The sequence below is a fragment of the Bison bison genome, unplaced genomic scaffold (genome assembly GCF_000754665.1).
Source record: "Bison bison bison isolate TAMUID 2011002044 unplaced genomic scaffold, Bison_UMD1.0 scf7180017864040, whole genome shotgun sequence".
In the NCBI taxonomy this organism is placed as follows: Eukaryota; Metazoa; Chordata; class Mammalia; order Artiodactyla; family Bovidae; genus Bison; species Bison bison.
Genome location: NW_011494612.1, coordinates 4,976,367 through 4,994,186, shown reverse-complemented (window position 1 = coordinate 4,994,186; position 17,820 = coordinate 4,976,367). Strand labels below are relative to the sequence as shown.

General features: G+C 43.0%; 1 protein-coding gene across 7 annotated transcripts in view; it reads left to right on the top strand.

The window, feature by feature from the left end:
* TNIK (TRAF2 and NCK interacting kinase) overlaps positions 1–17,820 on the top strand; it is a 407,321-nt gene that overhangs the window by 377,667 nt on the left and 11,834 nt on the right. For 4 of the 7 annotated variants that reach the window (XM_010835247.1, XM_010835246.1, XM_010835245.1 and 1 more), the window contains 5 exons: positions 6,058–6,222; positions 9,648–9,759; positions 10,558–10,728; positions 11,433–11,576; positions 15,178–15,312. In XM_010835247.1, the coding sequence (XP_010833549.1) occupies positions 6,058–6,222; positions 9,648–9,759; positions 10,558–10,728; positions 11,433–11,576; positions 15,178–15,312 (727 nt within the window). Of the gene's footprint in view, positions 1–6,057; positions 6,223–9,647; positions 9,760–9,970; positions 10,058–10,557; positions 10,729–11,432; positions 11,577–15,177; positions 15,313–17,820 lie in introns of all 7 variants that reach the window. The other 3 variants (XM_010835244.1, XM_010835242.1, XM_010835241.1) reach the window with 1 other exon arrangement.

Here is a 17,820-nt window from a genome sequence, read left to right as displayed (position 1 = left end):
AACCAGCTTGAACATCAGGAAGTTCACGGTTCACATATTGCTGAAGCCTGGCTTGGAGAATTTTGAGCATTACTTTACTAGCATGTGAGATGAGTGCAATTGTGCGGTAGTTTGAGCATTCTTTGGGATTGGAATGAAAACTAACCTTTTCCAGTCCTGTGGCCACTGCTGAGTTTTCCAAATTTGCTGGCATATTGAGTGCAGCACTTTCACAGCATCATCGTTCCTCCCCATGGAAAAGAAATGCAAAAAAGCAAAATGGCTGTCTGAGGAAGCCTTACAAATAGCTGTGAAAAGAAGAGAAGCGGAAAGCAAAGGAGAAAGGGAAAGATATAAGCATCTGAATGCAGAGTTCCAAAGAATAGCAAGGAGAGATAAGAAAGCCTTCCTCAGCGATCAATGCAAAGAAATAGAAGAAAACAACAGAATGGGAAAAACTAGAGATCTCTTCAAGAAAATTAGAGATACCAAGGGAGCATTTCATGCAAAGATGGGCTCGATAAAGGACAGAAATGGTATGGACCTAACAGAAGCAGAAGATATTAAGAAGAGGTGGCAAGAATACACAGAAGAACTGTACAAAAAAGAGCTTCACGACCCAGATAATCATGATGGTGTGATCACTGACCTAGAGCCAGACATCCTGGAATGTGAAGTCAAGCTAATTGCCTAGAAGCATCCAATAAATGTTACCTATTTTACTTCAGTTTCTCCACAGCATCAGGCTCTACTTTTACTTGCTATCACTTCCCACTCTTCCTTTCTGAAACATAAACACATATCATCTGTCATTCCCCTTCTTTAGCCAGGATTGATTAGAAAACACTAACCACAAGCTTTACTCTCCAAAAAGGCAACGGGCATCTCATTTTTGTAAGAAAGAAAGGAACTGTAGTTTTAGGATGAATAAGGCCTTTGAAATAATGATGAGCAGTAAAGCTATAACTGGAAGACTAGTTCGCAAAGCAGATTTCTAGAATTTCATTTTATGGCCTTGCTGAATATTTCAAGTAGACTTTAAAGAGCCCTTTCATGGAAGCCTGGAATGAAAAATGGACTTGGCTGCTGAAGTTGACATTGTGTCGTGCTGGCATATAAATCTCCTTGCGTGGTAAATGGATAATTTCAGTGGAAGTGTAGAGGGCTTCTCTCACTAGACCCCATCACCAGGGAAAACATAAGGGGAAATGTTCTGGAATGAGTTACTCTCTGACTCCAAATTAAAGGACTCCAATTTCTAATGTGGTTTCAGATTTGCTGGAACCTTTAGGACAAAGTCAATACCTTGACATGGTTATTTGGAGCCATATTTTGAGCTCAGTCACCAATCAAATGGCTCCGTAATATTTAAAGCATTCCAACACTACGACCGCAGCCAGTCACCTTGAAAATTGTGTTCACCAGTGTTGTATATAAGTTTGATCTATTGAGGACCCTATAATTTTTTTGTCCTCTCGATTTCTAAATTCTACTCTTTCCAAACACAGGCTTTTAAAATAACAACCTGAGTTGAAATCCATTTAAAATGTGTGTATTAAAAAGATAAATACAAATTAAAGTGTGACCAAGAGAATAAGAAAGTAGAAACTCTTAATGGTTCAGTTTCATAAGATGAACATCAAGGAGAATCACTCAACTCAGACTTCCCTAGTGGTCTAGTGGTTAAGAATCCACCTGTCAATTCGGGGGGCACAGGTTCGATCCCTGGTCTGGGAAGATCCCACGTGCCACGGAGCAACTAAGCCCGTGTGCCACAACTACTGAGTCTATACTCTAGAGCCCTTGAGCTGAAACTACTGAGCCCAGACGCTGTAGAGCCCATGCTCTGCAACAAGAGAAGCCACTACAATGAGAAGCCTGCATATCTCAACTAGAGAGTAGGCCCCGCTCTCCATAACTAGAAAAAACACTGCATAGCACAGAAGACCCAGCGAGTTCAAAAACAATTTTTTTTTAAGAGAATCACTCAGCTCATCCTTCTCATAGGAGTGGATGAAATGGTTCTATAGGAATGCACTGGCTCCCCTGTCCATGGTCCTGTCGGAGACACAAATCCCCCTTGTAGCACACACTGCTGCCTTGCGGGTCTACCTTTCCCTCGCCTACGACCCCATAGGAGCTTTCTTTACTCACTCTCTAGAACACCACCACACCATCTATCATCTGCCACTTAGTCCATGGGGGACCAACTGCTGAAAGAGCTATTCTTATTCACAGCCCACTCTTCACCCCGAAGACCCCTGGGGCCTGGCTCAGCTTCCCTTCCTCCTAGAAGCCTCTTCATGGGCCTCTGTCCACAGCACCTTCCTCATTACCCAGCTGGTATCTCTCCAAGGTCTGTTCATGCCCTGAACCAGGATACTGGCTTACCTATCAAACTGTTTGGGTTATAAGTAATAGGGAAAAAGAAAAAAAAAGAATCCACTTCGAACAGCTCAAGAAAACAAGGCAGGGGACTTCCCTGCGGGTCCAGTAGCTAAGACTCTGCACTCCCAGTGCAGGGGGTCCAGGTTTGATCCCTGGGCAGGGAACTAGATCCCATGTGCCCCAAGTAAGAGTTTGCACACCACAGCGAAAATCCTGAGTGCTGCAAGTAAGACCAGGCACAGCCAAATTTAATAAAGTAAATTTAAAAAAGGAAAATAAAGGCTGAGCAGGTATCAAAGATTGGGGAATAAGGATTCAGAGGTATTTCCTAGAAGGAATCAAAAGCAGAGAATGAGTTGGGACCCTGAGTAGAGTTAGAATCAGAAACTGCAAAGGGATGAGGAGCTCAGGCAGCTTCTCATGGGCTGGTCTCCGGCCCTCTTGCCGCCTGGCTCTTTTTATCCTTATCTCTGTCCCTCCACTTTCTCCCTTGTTCTCTCTCTCCACATACCAGGCTTCTCTTCTGCAACCTTGTGCTCTGATCTCTCCCTACCACGCCCCCCACCAACATTGCAAGGTGTTCACCACATCCCAGTTCAGCTGCCCAACAGAGACTGACTGGTATCTCTCAGACTAACTGGAAATTCCAATGGGAGTCTGGTTGTAGTTAGCTCAGGTGTCCTGGTCCATTCGATCAGCTGTGGCCAAGAGCAGAGCCACCCAGGACAGCAGTGGCCAGAGCACCCAGGCTCTGCCATAACACCTGGATTTCACCACTTACAGCCCATGTCACTCAGGGCAAGTTAATTGAATTCTTTACACTGAAGTTTTTCCATCTGTAAAATGGAGATAATGGAAACTAGCTCCTGGTGGTACTGTAAGGATATGGACCTAAAGTGTTTAGCACAGTACCCAGCATATACGGATACTCAGAACACTCCAGTGCCCACATGAAGAGTTAGTTAGGACTCTTTTAATGAAATCGTAAAGGACAGAGCTGCTGGTCATTTATTTTCATGTTCCCAGCAGAATGCGTGGCACACAGAAGGTGTTTAATTCTAAGAGGGTGCTGGTTGAATGCACAAAAGGGTGATGACTCAGAGTGGGAAGATTCAGGGGTCACCGCTGAATTCCTTCAGGCTTCTCAGTGTCTGCACCATTTCCGCTGTGAGACTCTTCCAGTCTTTCTTTTATAACTAGTATGTCTACATTGAGTTTTGGCTTGAGACGGAACACTGCTGATCCAAGAGAGACCACAAAACTCTAAAGAGACAGTGCATGATTTATGCTACTCGGAAGTTGTACGGAAAACTGTGAAAAGCTTTTCAGCATTCCAACAGAAGTTGGCAGGACGGAGGAGCTGCCCAGGACACATAAAATAGGAGACGATAAAGTAAATTAGAACTGAACCCCTTAAATGTCATTTAACAGATGAGATGTTCAGATGAGCACTGTGACAAAATGAGTCCAGCAAATGCCCCTCTCCTGATCAGTCAGGGGCCAGGAACACTGTGCCAAGAGACACGGAGGACACTAAGGCTTTCCAGCTATTTCTCAAGCTGTAATTGGCGACATCAATTACATGCACCCCTTCAGGAACTTGGGAGTCTTTCGTCTTCCCCCAAAAGGGCCTCCTTTCACTTCAGCCAGAGGCAGGTGCAGAGCTTTAATTGCAAAACCAGGACAGGCTCCGGAAAGAAGGAGCACCAACCCTTGCCCACGCCAGGCCCAAACAAGGCAGGGAGGGTACCTGCCGTGCTCCTCATCGAGTCCTTCATGTTCAGCAAAATGCTCCACACTTAGTGGATATTCAGAAATGTCAGTCAAATGAATGAAAAAAAGAAAAGTCAAAGAAGGGAATCATTACTCAAATTAGGTCTCCTATAAGAAACCTCGGTGAGCCAGCCACATAAATGTTAAGTTAGAAAGTACAGTCCTGGACAGGACTACAGTGTGGCCACTGGCTTTCTGGGAGCAGAATTTTCTTGCAACTCTGTGTTGCTTTTCTAAAATTTTTGGGAGGAGGCTTTGCCCTCCAGGGCAATGATTTCCAACCTGTTAAGTTATGCAGCCCTGTCAGTAAGACATCCAGGGAATGCCACATAATACAGTGCATTTATTTATTTGCAAATCATGCATTTGTCCTTTGGCACTAACATAGTATATATATTATAAAGTACCTTTAAAGGACATTGAAAAGGGGAAATTACAGGCCACCCTTCCCTTCGTGACTGCATTTATGCTGAGTCAGCACAGTCTTTCCCAGCTGTCCTGGGAAGGGGGAGAGAGGAGACGGGTAGGCTGGTGGGTGGAGGGGACAGTGGGGAGTGGTACAAGGACCTAACCGGAAATGAGAGGGATCTCCCAGGTCTTAGTGGGGAAGTTTGGGCCCCTGCCAGGACTGACCCAGCTGATAACTTAGTGACCCAGAGTCACTCCCTCGTTCCCAGACCTTTGAGGAAGACTTTTCTTGGAGCACAGATTCCTCAAGGGCCTGACTGGTGCAGGCAGAAGGACCCCAGCTTGCCCAGTCCAGAGCTGGAGGGGCATCCAGCCAAAGCAGACACATGGCCAGGCTCTGCTGCCTTCATCATCTTGGGCTGTGTGATCTTGGACTGCTTATTTAACATCTCTGAACTACAGTTAATAAATGAAATAATACTTGTGTGGGGGGGAATGGATGCTATAAACAGTACTTCAGATGCAGGGCTGGTCATGATGACTTCATTTTTTGGAAAAGTTGTATTGGAGTATAGTTGATTTACTATGTTGTGTTAGTTTCACAACGCTTTGTGTAGCAAAGTGAATCAGTTATACATATAAATATATCCACTCTTTTTTTCTTCAGATTCTCTTCCCATTTAGGCCATTACAGAGTATTGAGTAGAGTTCCCTGTGCTATGCAGTAGGTCATTATTTGTTATGTATTCTATATAAAGTCATGTGTAAATGTCGTTCTCAGTCTCTCAATTATCCCTCCCCCATCATTTCCCCTGGTAACCATAAGTTTGTTTTCTACATCTGAGAGTTGATTTCTTTTTTTTTTTTTTTTAACCAGTTCCTGGCACAAGGCACCATAGTTGCTTACTGAGAGATTCAACATTAGTGATAGTGGATGTAAAGCCTTATTTTCAAATTATCTTTAGATTGCTTCCTTGTTTTCTTTGTAACTCCCATCAGCTATGATTAGTTAATCATTGGTTTGACCTCACAGCTGACTAAGAACCCTGTGAGTTGGGAATCATCTCTGCATTTTCTAGAGTATCCTAGGCATGGATTATTAATGTTATCTCAGACTACTGCTTCTCTTCAGAGATGTTTTAGGTCAGGTTATTGTTTTTTATTTATGTCATTGTAACCTCGTGATGTGATCTGGTATGCATACAGACACACTGCAGAAGAGGAACATCATGTGTGGTCCCCGCCCAGCCCTGCTCCGCAGTTCACCTGTGGCATTATTATCTTCCCACAGGGCACCCCCACATCATATGTGCCCCCTGACTGCCCCTCATGCAGGAGTATAATGCCCTAGGGTCAGTCCGTGTACTAAATAGTAGCAACCTTAACCTTTCTCTTACATGAAACTGAAACCTGAGTGTCTTCCCACACCCCAGTGGGACGGTTTACAGGCCACTGTGCCTGTGCTGTGTGAGGGATGATGTCACTTTTTGTGTGTTGTGCACCCCCCAGCCATCAGGAGAGAAGAAGCGACCTGGCCACAGTGACAGCAATGGCTTTGCCGGCCACATCAACCTCCCGGACCTGGTACAGCAGAGCCATTCCCCTGCGGGGACCCCCACCGAGGGCCTGGGGCGCCTCTCCACCCACCCCCAGGAAATGGACGCCGGGACTGAAGTAGGTGCTGGGTAGGAGCCACAACAGCTCTGTTCTCATTTGGAGATTCTGAGACCCCGGTCTCCTCAAGAAGGAGGTTTTGACAAGCTCCCAGAAACCTATTTGGTTGGGTTCTGCAGGCTTCCCAGGTGGCCCAATGACTAAGAATCCACCTGCAAAGGCAGGAGACCCAGGTTCGATTCCTGGGTCGGGAAGATGCCCTGGAGAAGGGAATGGCTACCTACTCCAGTATTCTTGCCTAGAGAATCTCCATTGACAGAGGAGCTTGGCAGGCTACAGACCATGGGGTCTCAAACATTTGGACATAACTGAGCGACTGAGCACACATAACTACTTATGCATATACTCAAGTGGAGGCAGTGTTAGAAGCAGAGCAGTGAAAAGTTCACAGGTAGCAGCTCAACCAATACCTGTTTTTACAGATGAGAATACTGAGGCTCAGAGAGGTTAAGTACCTTGCCCAAGGCACACAGCTGGTTTGTGACAGACCTGGGACCAGAACTGGGACCTCAGTCTCTCAGCTGGTAAAGAATCCACCTGCAATGGAGGAGACCCCAGTTTGATTCCTGGGTCAGGAAGGTCCCCTGGAGAAGGGATAGGCTATTCACTCCAATATTCTTGAGCGTCCCTGGTGGCTCAGCTGGTAAAGAATCTACTGCAATGCAGAAGACCTGGGTTAGATCATTGGGTTGGGAAGATCCCCTGGAGGAGGACGTGGCAACCCACTCCAGTACTCTTGCCTGGGGAAACCCCGTGGACAGAGGAACCTGGAGGGCTGCAGTCCATAGGGTCGCAAAGAGTCAGACATGACTGAGAGACTAAGCATGTCTCTTAGGCTAGGGATGAAAACTTCAGCCTGTAGAGATTCCAAGGCCGATAACTGAGGTTCATATTTACATTAACTTAGTCAAACTAAATTTGACTTAGATGAAATAAGGTTGAAATGATTTGTTTATGAAAAGTAGATACATTCTCAAAGTGTTCATCTTCCTAAACTCTAAATCGCTCAAGAAAGGGAGAAATGGGATATTATCTTTCCTCCACAGAAAGGAGTCTGGGAAAAAAGCCAAAATAAAAGCAGACTGTTAGGCAGTGCTTGTGCATGTCCTTGACCGAGCAGGTTGGATGAGGTCATGCTGCTTGGTCATGTTTCACGAATGAATAGTCCTGTGAATCACCATAGACTCTGCTGCTGCTGCTAAGTCACTTAAGTCATGTCCGACTCTGTGTGACCCCAGAGACGGTAGCCCACCAGGCTCCCCCGTTCCTGGGATTCTCCAGGCACGAACACAGGAGTGGGTTGCCATTTCCTTCTCCAATGCATGAAAGTGAAAAGTGAAAGTGAAGTTGCTCAGTCGTGTCCGACTCCTAGCGACCCCATGGACTGCAGCCTACCAGGCTCCTCCATCCATGGGATTTTCCAGGCAAGAGTACTGGAGTGGGGTGCCATTGCCTTCTCCATAGACTCTACATGTATTTATATAGCATATGCACTGCTGTTTTTGATGTTGTCCAAACGCTGAGTTTTTATAATGCACCATTTGGATTCGAAAGTTATAGAGCAGATGAACTTTATTTGTTGCAGGGAAAAGAACACAGAGCATTCTATTAATATTACAGCTTCATGCACCGTGGACAGGTTTTTCCTATCTGAATACCTCTTTGGGTACTAAGGAGGATTCTGTGTGGTTGGACTCTGCTTAAAATTCTGCTGCTTCCCCAGCTCTAAGTGGGAATGTTGGTACTTGCCACACCTCCTTCACAGACTTCTAAAGATTGAAGGAGAGGATGTCTGTGAAAGTGCTCTGTTTGGGAGGGGGAATCCTACCTTGTGAAGGATGAAATGGTTTGGATTCATAACATGAAGGGGAAATCTTGAATCAGATTGGGCTTTTGTGGTTTTCTCTTCATGTGTTTAGGGGTTTTGGGATACAGGTTTTATTTTTACATAAAACCTTTTTAAAAAATGAAAACTTAAAGACATTTATCCCCCCAAAAGATGTTTCTTGTGTTCATGTTTGAGGTTTATATTTACATTAGTTAGAGGAGCCTGGTGGGCTGAAGTCCATGGGGTCGCTAAGAGTCAGACACGACTGAGTGACTTCACTTTCACTTTTCACTTTCACACATTGGAGAAGGAAATAGCAACCCACTCCAGTGTTCTTGCCTGGAGAATCCCAGAGACGGGGGAGCCTGGTGGGTTGCCGTCTATGGGGTTGCACAGAGTCGGACACGACCGAAGCGGCTTAGCAGCAGCAGCAGCAACAGATGAAATAAGATTGAAGTGATTTGTTTATGAAAAATAAAAATATATATTCTCAAAGTATTCATCTTCCTAGACTCCAAATCACACAAGAAAGGGAAATCTGTTGGTGATATTAAAAGGATTTGACAATAAGAGACAAAACAAAGAGATGGTTATTGAAACTCCTTTGGCAAAAGTCAAATGTAAAATATCGTGACATGAAGCCTTGAAAGTTTAGTGTTTCCTAGTCTGGTTCTGATTTCATAGTTGAACAGTGCTGTCCAGGCCCCTCAGTTTATTTTTTAAGTAGGCTGTCAAGGTGCCTGCAAGCCTCATATCTTCATGAGGTCCCTAGATAGAGCAAAAAGCATATAAGTATGAGTTGTTTTAAGGAAACCATCATGAGAAGGAAAAAAATCTTTATTCCCTGGAAGAAATTGTCTCTGAATTGCAGATTTTAAGGCTTCTTGAGTCAACACCAGTCCACCTGCATCACCAGGCCAGCATGAAAGGCCTCAAATGGGCCAGGAGGGAGTCGAGTGGCTCGAGTGTCCAGGATGAAGTGCTGCTGTGTCCACGTGCTTACTTAACTCATTGCCAATTTGTCTACTTTTCTTAAGACTACTTAGTCAGTGGGAGGTTGCTTTTACTTCGAGAGAGTGATAATCTTTCTGTCTCCACAGCTATCTTACCAGATAGTAAGGTACCACATGTGGCACTTAATGTCATTTGCTCGCTGCAGCTCTTGCAGTCTGATAATTCACGAACTCCTACCAAGATCTAGTGGTTAGTAAGGAACCAATACCAGGAGAAGCTAGAGAGAGAAGCACACACTTTGACTTGGTGGTTAGGGTGTATACAGTTGGATAGTTTGAAGAGTCTCTAGTAAGCTTCCCCTGTGGCTCAGCTGGTAAAGAATCTGGCTGCAGTGTGGGAGACCTGGGTTCAATCTCTAGGTTGGGAAGATCTCCTGGAGAAGGTGAAGGCTACCCACTCCAGTATTCTGGCCTGGAGAATTTTATGGACTATACAGTTTATGGGGTCACAAAGAGTTGGACACAACTGAGCGACTTTCACTTTCACTTACTAATTTTAAAGCCCAAGCAGAGTATTGTTAGCGTTGTTGGTTGCTGTGGTATTTACCTATCTGCTCTTCTTAATCTTCTTGCTTATTGACTAGTATGGCCTGGGGAGCAGCACCAAAGCCTCCTTCACCCCCTTTGTGGACCCCAGGGTATACCAGACATCTCCCACTGATGAAGATGAAGAGGATGAGGAGTCATCAGCTGCGGGTAAGCTAGAAGTCCCCGATATTTTAGAAACAGCTTGCTTTTCCGTTCTGATATGGCCTGATAAAAAAAATTAATTCTTCATTCAGTAGTTTAGCCATTAACTGCTTAGGCCCTGTCTTAAAAGGAAGACTTTTAATTTTTTTATCGGATTCCTCAAAGTTCTGGGTTTTTTGGTTTTTTTTTTTCATCTTTTCTGTTTTGATTCTGGTAGGAACCCAGAGGTATCCAGGGGCCCTGGGAAAAGCTGTTCCTCTGAGATCTCCAAACTCACCACCTATTTCTCAAAAGCAGTTTCTGGGTACAATGCTGTGCACGCCATAGATCCTTAATAAATGCGTGTTGAGTTGTGTTGAGTTCTAGGTGTGTGCTTCCCACTGCAAAAGTCCGGCTGATTTAGAGGAGACTCTTGCTTTCTAGAATTCTGCAACTCACTAATCATCAGACTCACCTTAGTCCAGTTTGTCGATGGATAATGTGGCATTTCAAAAAGTAATCTTTCCTGCCTATATATATGGGGATGGTATATTTAATTTTATGAGATGAATATTAATTCCCCCAACTGCTCAAGTAGTGTCTATAAACCTGTTTTACTAATAGATAAAATACTGCTTTTATGAATGACTTGTACTTGATTCTACTAAAAAAAGTGTAAAATATATATAGTTTCAGCATTTCTTTGCCTTTACTATAAAGCACACTAAACAAGGAAAAATCCTAGTGTTTTGAAGCCCCTTCTCCATGTCTCCATTGGTTTATATTTCAAGATGCCACTGATTTCTTTGATTCTTTTTCTCAAAGCTCTGTTTACTAGCGAACTTCTTAGGCAAGAACAGGCCAAACTAAATGAAGCAAGAAAGATTTCAGTGGTAAATGTAAACCCAACCAACATTCGGCCTCATAGCGACACACCGGAGATCAGAAAATATAAGAAGCGATTCAATTCAGAAATACTTTGTGCAGCTCTGTGGGGTAAGTTGGTGCTTGTAACATTCATTAATGGATTGAAGAGGAATCTTACCATCAGAAGACTGTTGATTCAGTCATGGGTGTTAGAGTCCTGACTTGGTACTGTCTTGGCCTCAAGAAAGATCAAGAGCAATTTTATATTTAGAAAGAACTGATATACTCAGGATAACAGAAGGAGATCCAAAATGATCTTGTCGCACAACAGGGATGGGCTGAAACCAGCAACAGATGTAGCTCCCACTCAGTACTAACCTACCATGTGGCCACAGTGTGAGCATATGTGAAAGGTGAGAGGACCAGGAACCACTGCATGAATATGAGCGGGGTGAAGCTTGGCGAAGTCTCAAGGGGGATTTACCGAGAGAGCCAAGAAAAGGGTGGGTGTCACAGGAAAGGAATAAAGGCAGATTGTGCTGGCTTTACAGCCATGCCTCAGGCTCCTCTCAAGAACACTGTTCTAGGCAGTAGAGCAGCTTCATGTAATGAATGCTGGTTCCACTTTATAAAAGAAAAGTAATTTCATTACTAGAGCAACAGTGATTTAATTACTATCTCAGAGCTTCTACTTCTACACTGTCTACTGTGGTATGCCTACTTGCTCACTAGTTTACATTTACAAGGTACAGCTCTTAGGTTTTACAGGGACCCCAGACACAGAAGAATAAAGCCTGTAAGAGTCAGTCTTGGGACCCTTCATAAATTTGCAGGTGTAAACCTCCTGGTGGGAACCGAAAATGGCCTGATGCTTTTGGACCGAAGTGGGCAAGGCAAAGTTTATAATCTGATCAACCGGAGGCGATTTCAGCAGATGGATGTGCTCGAGGGACTGAATGTCCTCGTGACAATATCAGGTATGTTGTGAGATGACCAGGTCTGCACGGGTGGGAAAGGTGATCGCCTCACTTCTGAAGGAATAGTAAGCTCTGCTCGTCCCACCAGCAGGTGGCATGGTGAATTACGACAGCGCAGCGAGTGACATCACCCATATTTTCTAACTCTGGAGATTCTGACCTTCCAAGGGAAGTCTCTCACCTCTGCCCGAAATCTGAATCAGACAGAGACGTGATAGCTCTGTGCTTATGGGGCTTTACCTCTACTGGGACTCAGCAAGGATCTTTTTAAGGTGTCTGCACTCCAGTCACCACTGTCTGTTCTCAGAAGGAGAATATAAAAATGTAGGCTTCTGGGAGTGAGAAATTTTGTAAGCAGAAATTTCTCTGGTCTCTTTTCTTGTAAGAACTGCTTTAGCTTATAGTTCATGGATGCTTTAGTGAGTGCTGCTGGCCCATAGGTGATTGCGTCTGCGAGGAGATTTGAGTATAGGAATCATTATTGCTACACTCCGCAGCTTTCTGGTTCACAAAAAGAGCCTTAAAAAAGATGGAGACAGGGACTTCCCTGGTGCTCCAATGGTTAAGAATTCATCTTGAAAAAAAAAAAAAAAAAGAATTCATCCTGCATTAATGTAGAACAGTCCATAAAAATACTGAATCTCTATGCTGTGCACCTGAAGCCAATATAAGATTGTAAATCAACTATATTTTAATACAAATAATACAATTAATCAATGTGGAAAAACAAATAGAAAAAAGAATTCATCTTGCATTGCAGGAAATTTAGGTTTCAATCCCTGGTCAGGGAACTAAGATCCCATATGCTGTGGAGCAACTAAGCCCACGCACTACAACTACTGAGCCCATGTGCTGCAAGTACTGAGCCCACGTGCTGCAAGTACTGAGCCCACATGCCGCAACTAGAGAGTCCGTGCCACAACTAGAGAGTCCGTGCCCCACAACCAAAGATCCCACATGATGTGACTAAAACCCGACGTGGCAAGTAAATAAATAAAAAATATGGAGACAATAGTGAAGGCCTTACTACTCACAGGTTAGAAATGTAACCTGAAAGACTTTGTCTGTTGAAAGTTTTTCCTTACAGATGGTGTTTGAAGGAATTTGATAAATAATGCCCCTCTTGCCCCCTCCCATCCCTTCCGGTATGAAGCCAACTGTACCCCTGCACGTTAGAACCCCCTGAAGAGATCTAGGATGCCCCCAGACTAGTGGGTCAGAGTCTGGGATGTGGCCCGGGTCACAGAGGCTTTGGTGGCTGCTGATGTGTCTCCACTGTGCAGCCAAGCTGGAGAACCAGCTTCTGTTTCTCAAAGAGACACATTGGGTTCCTCCTGGGTTGAGTCTGAAATAGGGTTTAGCTCTTAAGCTGTGCTTCTGTTTTGAGAAGATACCTTCACGAGATGCCACGGTTCTCTCTGTCTTTTACCTTTCCACTGAATGCTTAGTTTCGCCTCTTTTTATCCTCCCCAAGCAAAGGTTAACCAAGTAAATTCTTCCTATATTATCATTTAATTCAATATAGTCCTTTATTTGGGCTTTGCTAGTGGCTCAGATGGTAAAGAGGAGAAGGCAATGGCAACCCACTCCAGTACTCTTGCCTGGAAAATCTCATGGGCAGAGGAGCCTGGTAGGCTGCAGTCCATGGGGCCTCTAAGAGTCGGACACGACTGAGCGACTTCACTTTCACTTTTCACTTTCATGCATTGGAGAAGGAAATGGCAACCCACTGCAGTATTCTTGCCTGGAAAATCCCATGGACAGAGGAGCCTGGCGGGCTACAGTCCATGGGATTGCAAAGAGTAGGACACGACTAATGAACTAACACAGTCCTTTATTCTGGGTATTGAGTTCTTGATTGCTACACCCCCAAATCAAATTTACAGCCATACATCTGCCAGACACCTACCAAAAGGGGAAATGATATCAGAAAATTCATGTTCAAGCTTCATTATGTGATGCATCATTTTTAAAAGTGTATTCCCGGCTATCATGAAACACATGGGTAGGGAAAGAAGAAAATGAAAATATGAGCCAAAGATTCTTGAAGTGCCCTCTGATCTGTGTTGGCACAAGGAAGAGAAAGCACCAGCCTCCTGCCCATCCTGGCTATTATGATCAATGCATATTCAAGGCCTTTGGCTGCAAAGAGGAATAATAACTGCACAGTGGTTCCCTTAATTTCAGTAATAAATATATTCTTCTGTCAAATCCAGTGTGCAGTGCTTTAATGAATTTTCTTCCTCTGTTATATATCATATCTGCAAAACATATTTTTTTGACAAGAAATCAAAGGAAAAGTAAGTACCCAAGAATTGGGTAAATTTCTGATCACTTAGAAAAAGCCACCCTAAAGGACAGTTTCTTATCTGGTATTTAGATAATCTCGGATGGTTGATTAAATTTAACTCCTGTATATACCTCAATGTTTTTATTTAAGGTGTTTTCTTGTCATCCTAAGGATTCTTTACTCCAGGATCACTTTACCGACATTTCCCAAGGGGAACTTGTACATTTTTGCACAAGTACACATCTTTTTGTCCATTCTTATTTCTGTTTGGTACTTCTTTCAGGGATCTCAGCACCATAAATTCTTCCAGGGCTATTTTCTGAGCCCAGATTGCCTTCACTGAACTTGTTTCTCATATCCTTATGCAATGCCTTCTTCTGTTTAGTAAAATGAAACTACGACCAGCTGTCATCTTTAAAGTAAGAGAGGCGGCGAGTAAGAGGCTCTGCATTAACATATGGTGTGTTGGGTAGAAGATGAGGAAAAGGCGGTCACACCTGGAATATGCTAAAATGTCCGTCAACACTCCTTCATGTAATTAGATTAGAATGTTTTGGAATGCTGATCAACTCTCCTGTTACAGAATTAGGTCTTTCTGAGCAGACATTGCCCTTTGCATTGGGAGGAGTGAATAAGAGTAGCTTGCTCAAATAAGAGACCACCAGGAACTTCCCTGCTGGTCCAGTGCCTAAGTCTTCCTGCTCCCAATGCAGGGGGCCCCGGTTCAGTCCCTGGCAGGGTAACTAGATCCCACACCAAAGACCTGGCACAGCCAAATAAATTAAAATTAATTTAATAAATAAATAAATATTCAAAAATAGAGTTCATGTGAAAGGAAAAAAAAAAAGAAGCTACCAGAAGGTAAAAAGTTGTTGTTGTTCTTTAGTCACTAAGTCATGTCTGATTCTTTGTGACCCCCTGGACTATAGCACACCAGTCCTCTGTCGTCCACTGTCTCCTGGAGCTTGCTCAAATTCATGTCCATTGAGTCAGTGATGCCGTCTAACCATCTCATCCTCTGCTGCCCCCTTCTCCTTTTGCCTTCAGTCTTTCCCAGCATTAGGGTCTTTTCCAATGAACTGGCACTTCGCATCAGGTGGCCAAATTATACAATGATTATTTGCCCAAAACACTTAAAGCTGTTTTAATCATAAGTTCTGGCAGATGCAGATCTTTGATGATGCTGGAGACACTGGTTATTATGCCTTCACACATGCACACAATTGTAAATAAAAATAAAATGGAGATGGGAAGGATTAAGAGAAAAAGCTGTCTCCAGACCTTGAAATTAAAGCTCTGTTATTTTAACAGGAAAGAAGAATAAGTTACGAGTTTACTATCTTTCATGGTTAAGAAACAGAATACTACACAATGACCCAGAAGTAGAAAAGAAACAAGGCTGGATCACTGTGGGAGACTTGGAAGGCTGTATACATTACAAAGTTGGTAAGTCTCAAGATGTGGAATTGTTTGCTCAGTCCAAACTATTCAGTTATGTTTCATTCAGTTTTTTCTATCAGATACTGGTGATGCATCTGTGACCAGTTTAAGACACTGCTGGAACCTTAAATATACTTGCATTGTTTCCCCAAAGTCAGATCAATGAAGTTCAAAGAGTGCATTCAGAATAAAGTCCTAGACTCCTCCCAAAGACCCATTAAAATGACAATAAAGGAATAAAAATGCTATCAACCCACAAGGACAAAGGGACCAGGAGAAGACAAACCAGATAACAAGAGATGTCAAAAAATTGAACAAGAGTAGTTAGATGACTTGGAATAGACCTAACTGATCAGTAAATGCTGAATTCTAAGTCTGCTCTGAGGAAAGTCATCAAAATCAACCCAGTCACTCAACAGAACTCAGAAAGGCCTAGGACCTAAAAGGTCTAGGACCTGAGGCCCCCAGTGTATTTGAGGTGGAGGTGAGGATGGGACTAAAAATGGGAGGATTGTTGGAAAGCTTCTGAACAGCAAATTCTACAGAGCTCAGTCAGGCAGCCACCCTCCCTGACTGCAACAGATGAAAGGTGGACACAGCCAGTCTCTTTATGGGGAATAATGAATTATTATTCATACACACACCTTATCCTGCGTGGCTCCCCAAATGTTGCCAGGCATGCTTGTATCCCCAAGCAAGAGATTGAACGATTGTCTTTGGATTAGCTAAATGGCCAGAAAGAAAAGATGTTCAGGTACTAATATTTGACATATTGTGAAAAGAGCATACTATCTAACCACCTTAAAAGTGAAGCCCATCAGTTGATAAGCCCACAATAGCATACAGTGGGGAAATCCACTCATAGGAAGGAAACTTAGAAAGAAGGGACTTAAGAGGAAACGAGGATAATGAAGAGTGGAACAAAAAAAAATTTTTTTAAGAAACTGTAATAACTTCAGGGAGATTAGAAATACCATTTCCATAAAAGAAGAATAGGGTTTAAAAAAAAAAGATGAAACAAGGTTGGAAAATGTCATTCAGAGAACAAGGAAAACACCTTGGAAATTAAAATATATAGGCAGGAATAAAAAGTATAATAAAAGGTTTGGAAGATAAAGATGAGAAATGTCCTAGAAAATGGAATGAAAAAGGAGAATGGAAGAAAGGAAGAAAAAGGAGAGGATGGGTAAGAAAAAGATTCAATCCAAGTGGTTCAAAATCTAAGTTACATGAGTTTTAGGAAAAAGAGAAATTAAGAAATGGAAGGAGAAGAAGGCACCAAAGAAAAAATACAAGAAAAGACCTCAAAAATCTCCAAATAAAAAGATGCACTAAGTACCCAGTATATGAAAATGAATGAAATACTGAAAAATGAATGAAAAAAGACTTACAAGAAGACACAGCAACATGATTTCAGTACCCAGGAAGTGAGAAGGCTCTTAAAGCTTTCAAATTACAGGTAAATAATTCCCTGGTGGTCCGGTGGTTAGGGCCCCACCCTCTCACTGCCAAAGGTCTAGTTTTGACTTCTGGTCAGGGAACTAAGATCCCACAAGCTGCACCATGCAACCATAAATAAATAATAAGTAAATAAACAGTTTATATATAATAGACCCAGAATTAGATGGCCTGGGACTTATAGCAATGCTGGAAGATTAGAAGACAACGGAGCAAGGCCTTCAAAGTTCTAAAGGAAACATTATTTTTCACTTAGTAATTTATAACCCATCTGTATTAGCCAGGGTTCTCCAGAGAAACAAAACCAGTTTGTGTGTGTGTGTGTGTGTGGAGAGAGATAGAGAGAGAGAGAGAAATTAGTCCAGAGTGGGACAATGGAGGGTTCAGGAAGAGGTACCTCCAAGAAAAAAAATGTTACTAATAAATTACCTGTCATATTTGACTGTATTAAAGGCATTTATAACACTAACAGCAAGTTTCCATGTGCTTAGAGATAGATGTATAAAAAATAGGAAGTGGAAAAAATGGGGGAAAACAAGAAAGGAATTATAATAAGGGTCTACCACATGTCTCCTCTATGAACGGTCATGATTTTAACACAAGATATTGACTTAACCAAAAATTGTAACTGTGACTGTGTTGGAGGTGTGAGGGAAGAAGAAATGGGTACATCTGAGAGACAGAGAACGAGAGAGAGGAGGCGGTGATAAGAGACAAGATCCTTTCCATGCTCCAGAGTCAGTAGCTAATATCAGATAATATCTACAAATGAAAAAAAATAACATTATTAGCATGTCATTGAGAAATATGGAAGTGAATTGCAGAAGAAGTTGTTGAAAGTACATTAAAGACAGGATATGCAGAGGTATGCTATAGAAAAAGAATTCAGAGAGCAAGAATTTGGTCAGTTCAGTTCAGTTCAGTCACTCAGTCATGTCCGACTCTTTGTGACCCCATGAATTGCAGCACGCCAGGCCTCCCTGTCCGTCACCAACTCCCGGAGTTCACTCAGACTCATGTCCATCGAGTCAGTGATGCCATCCAGCCATCTCATCC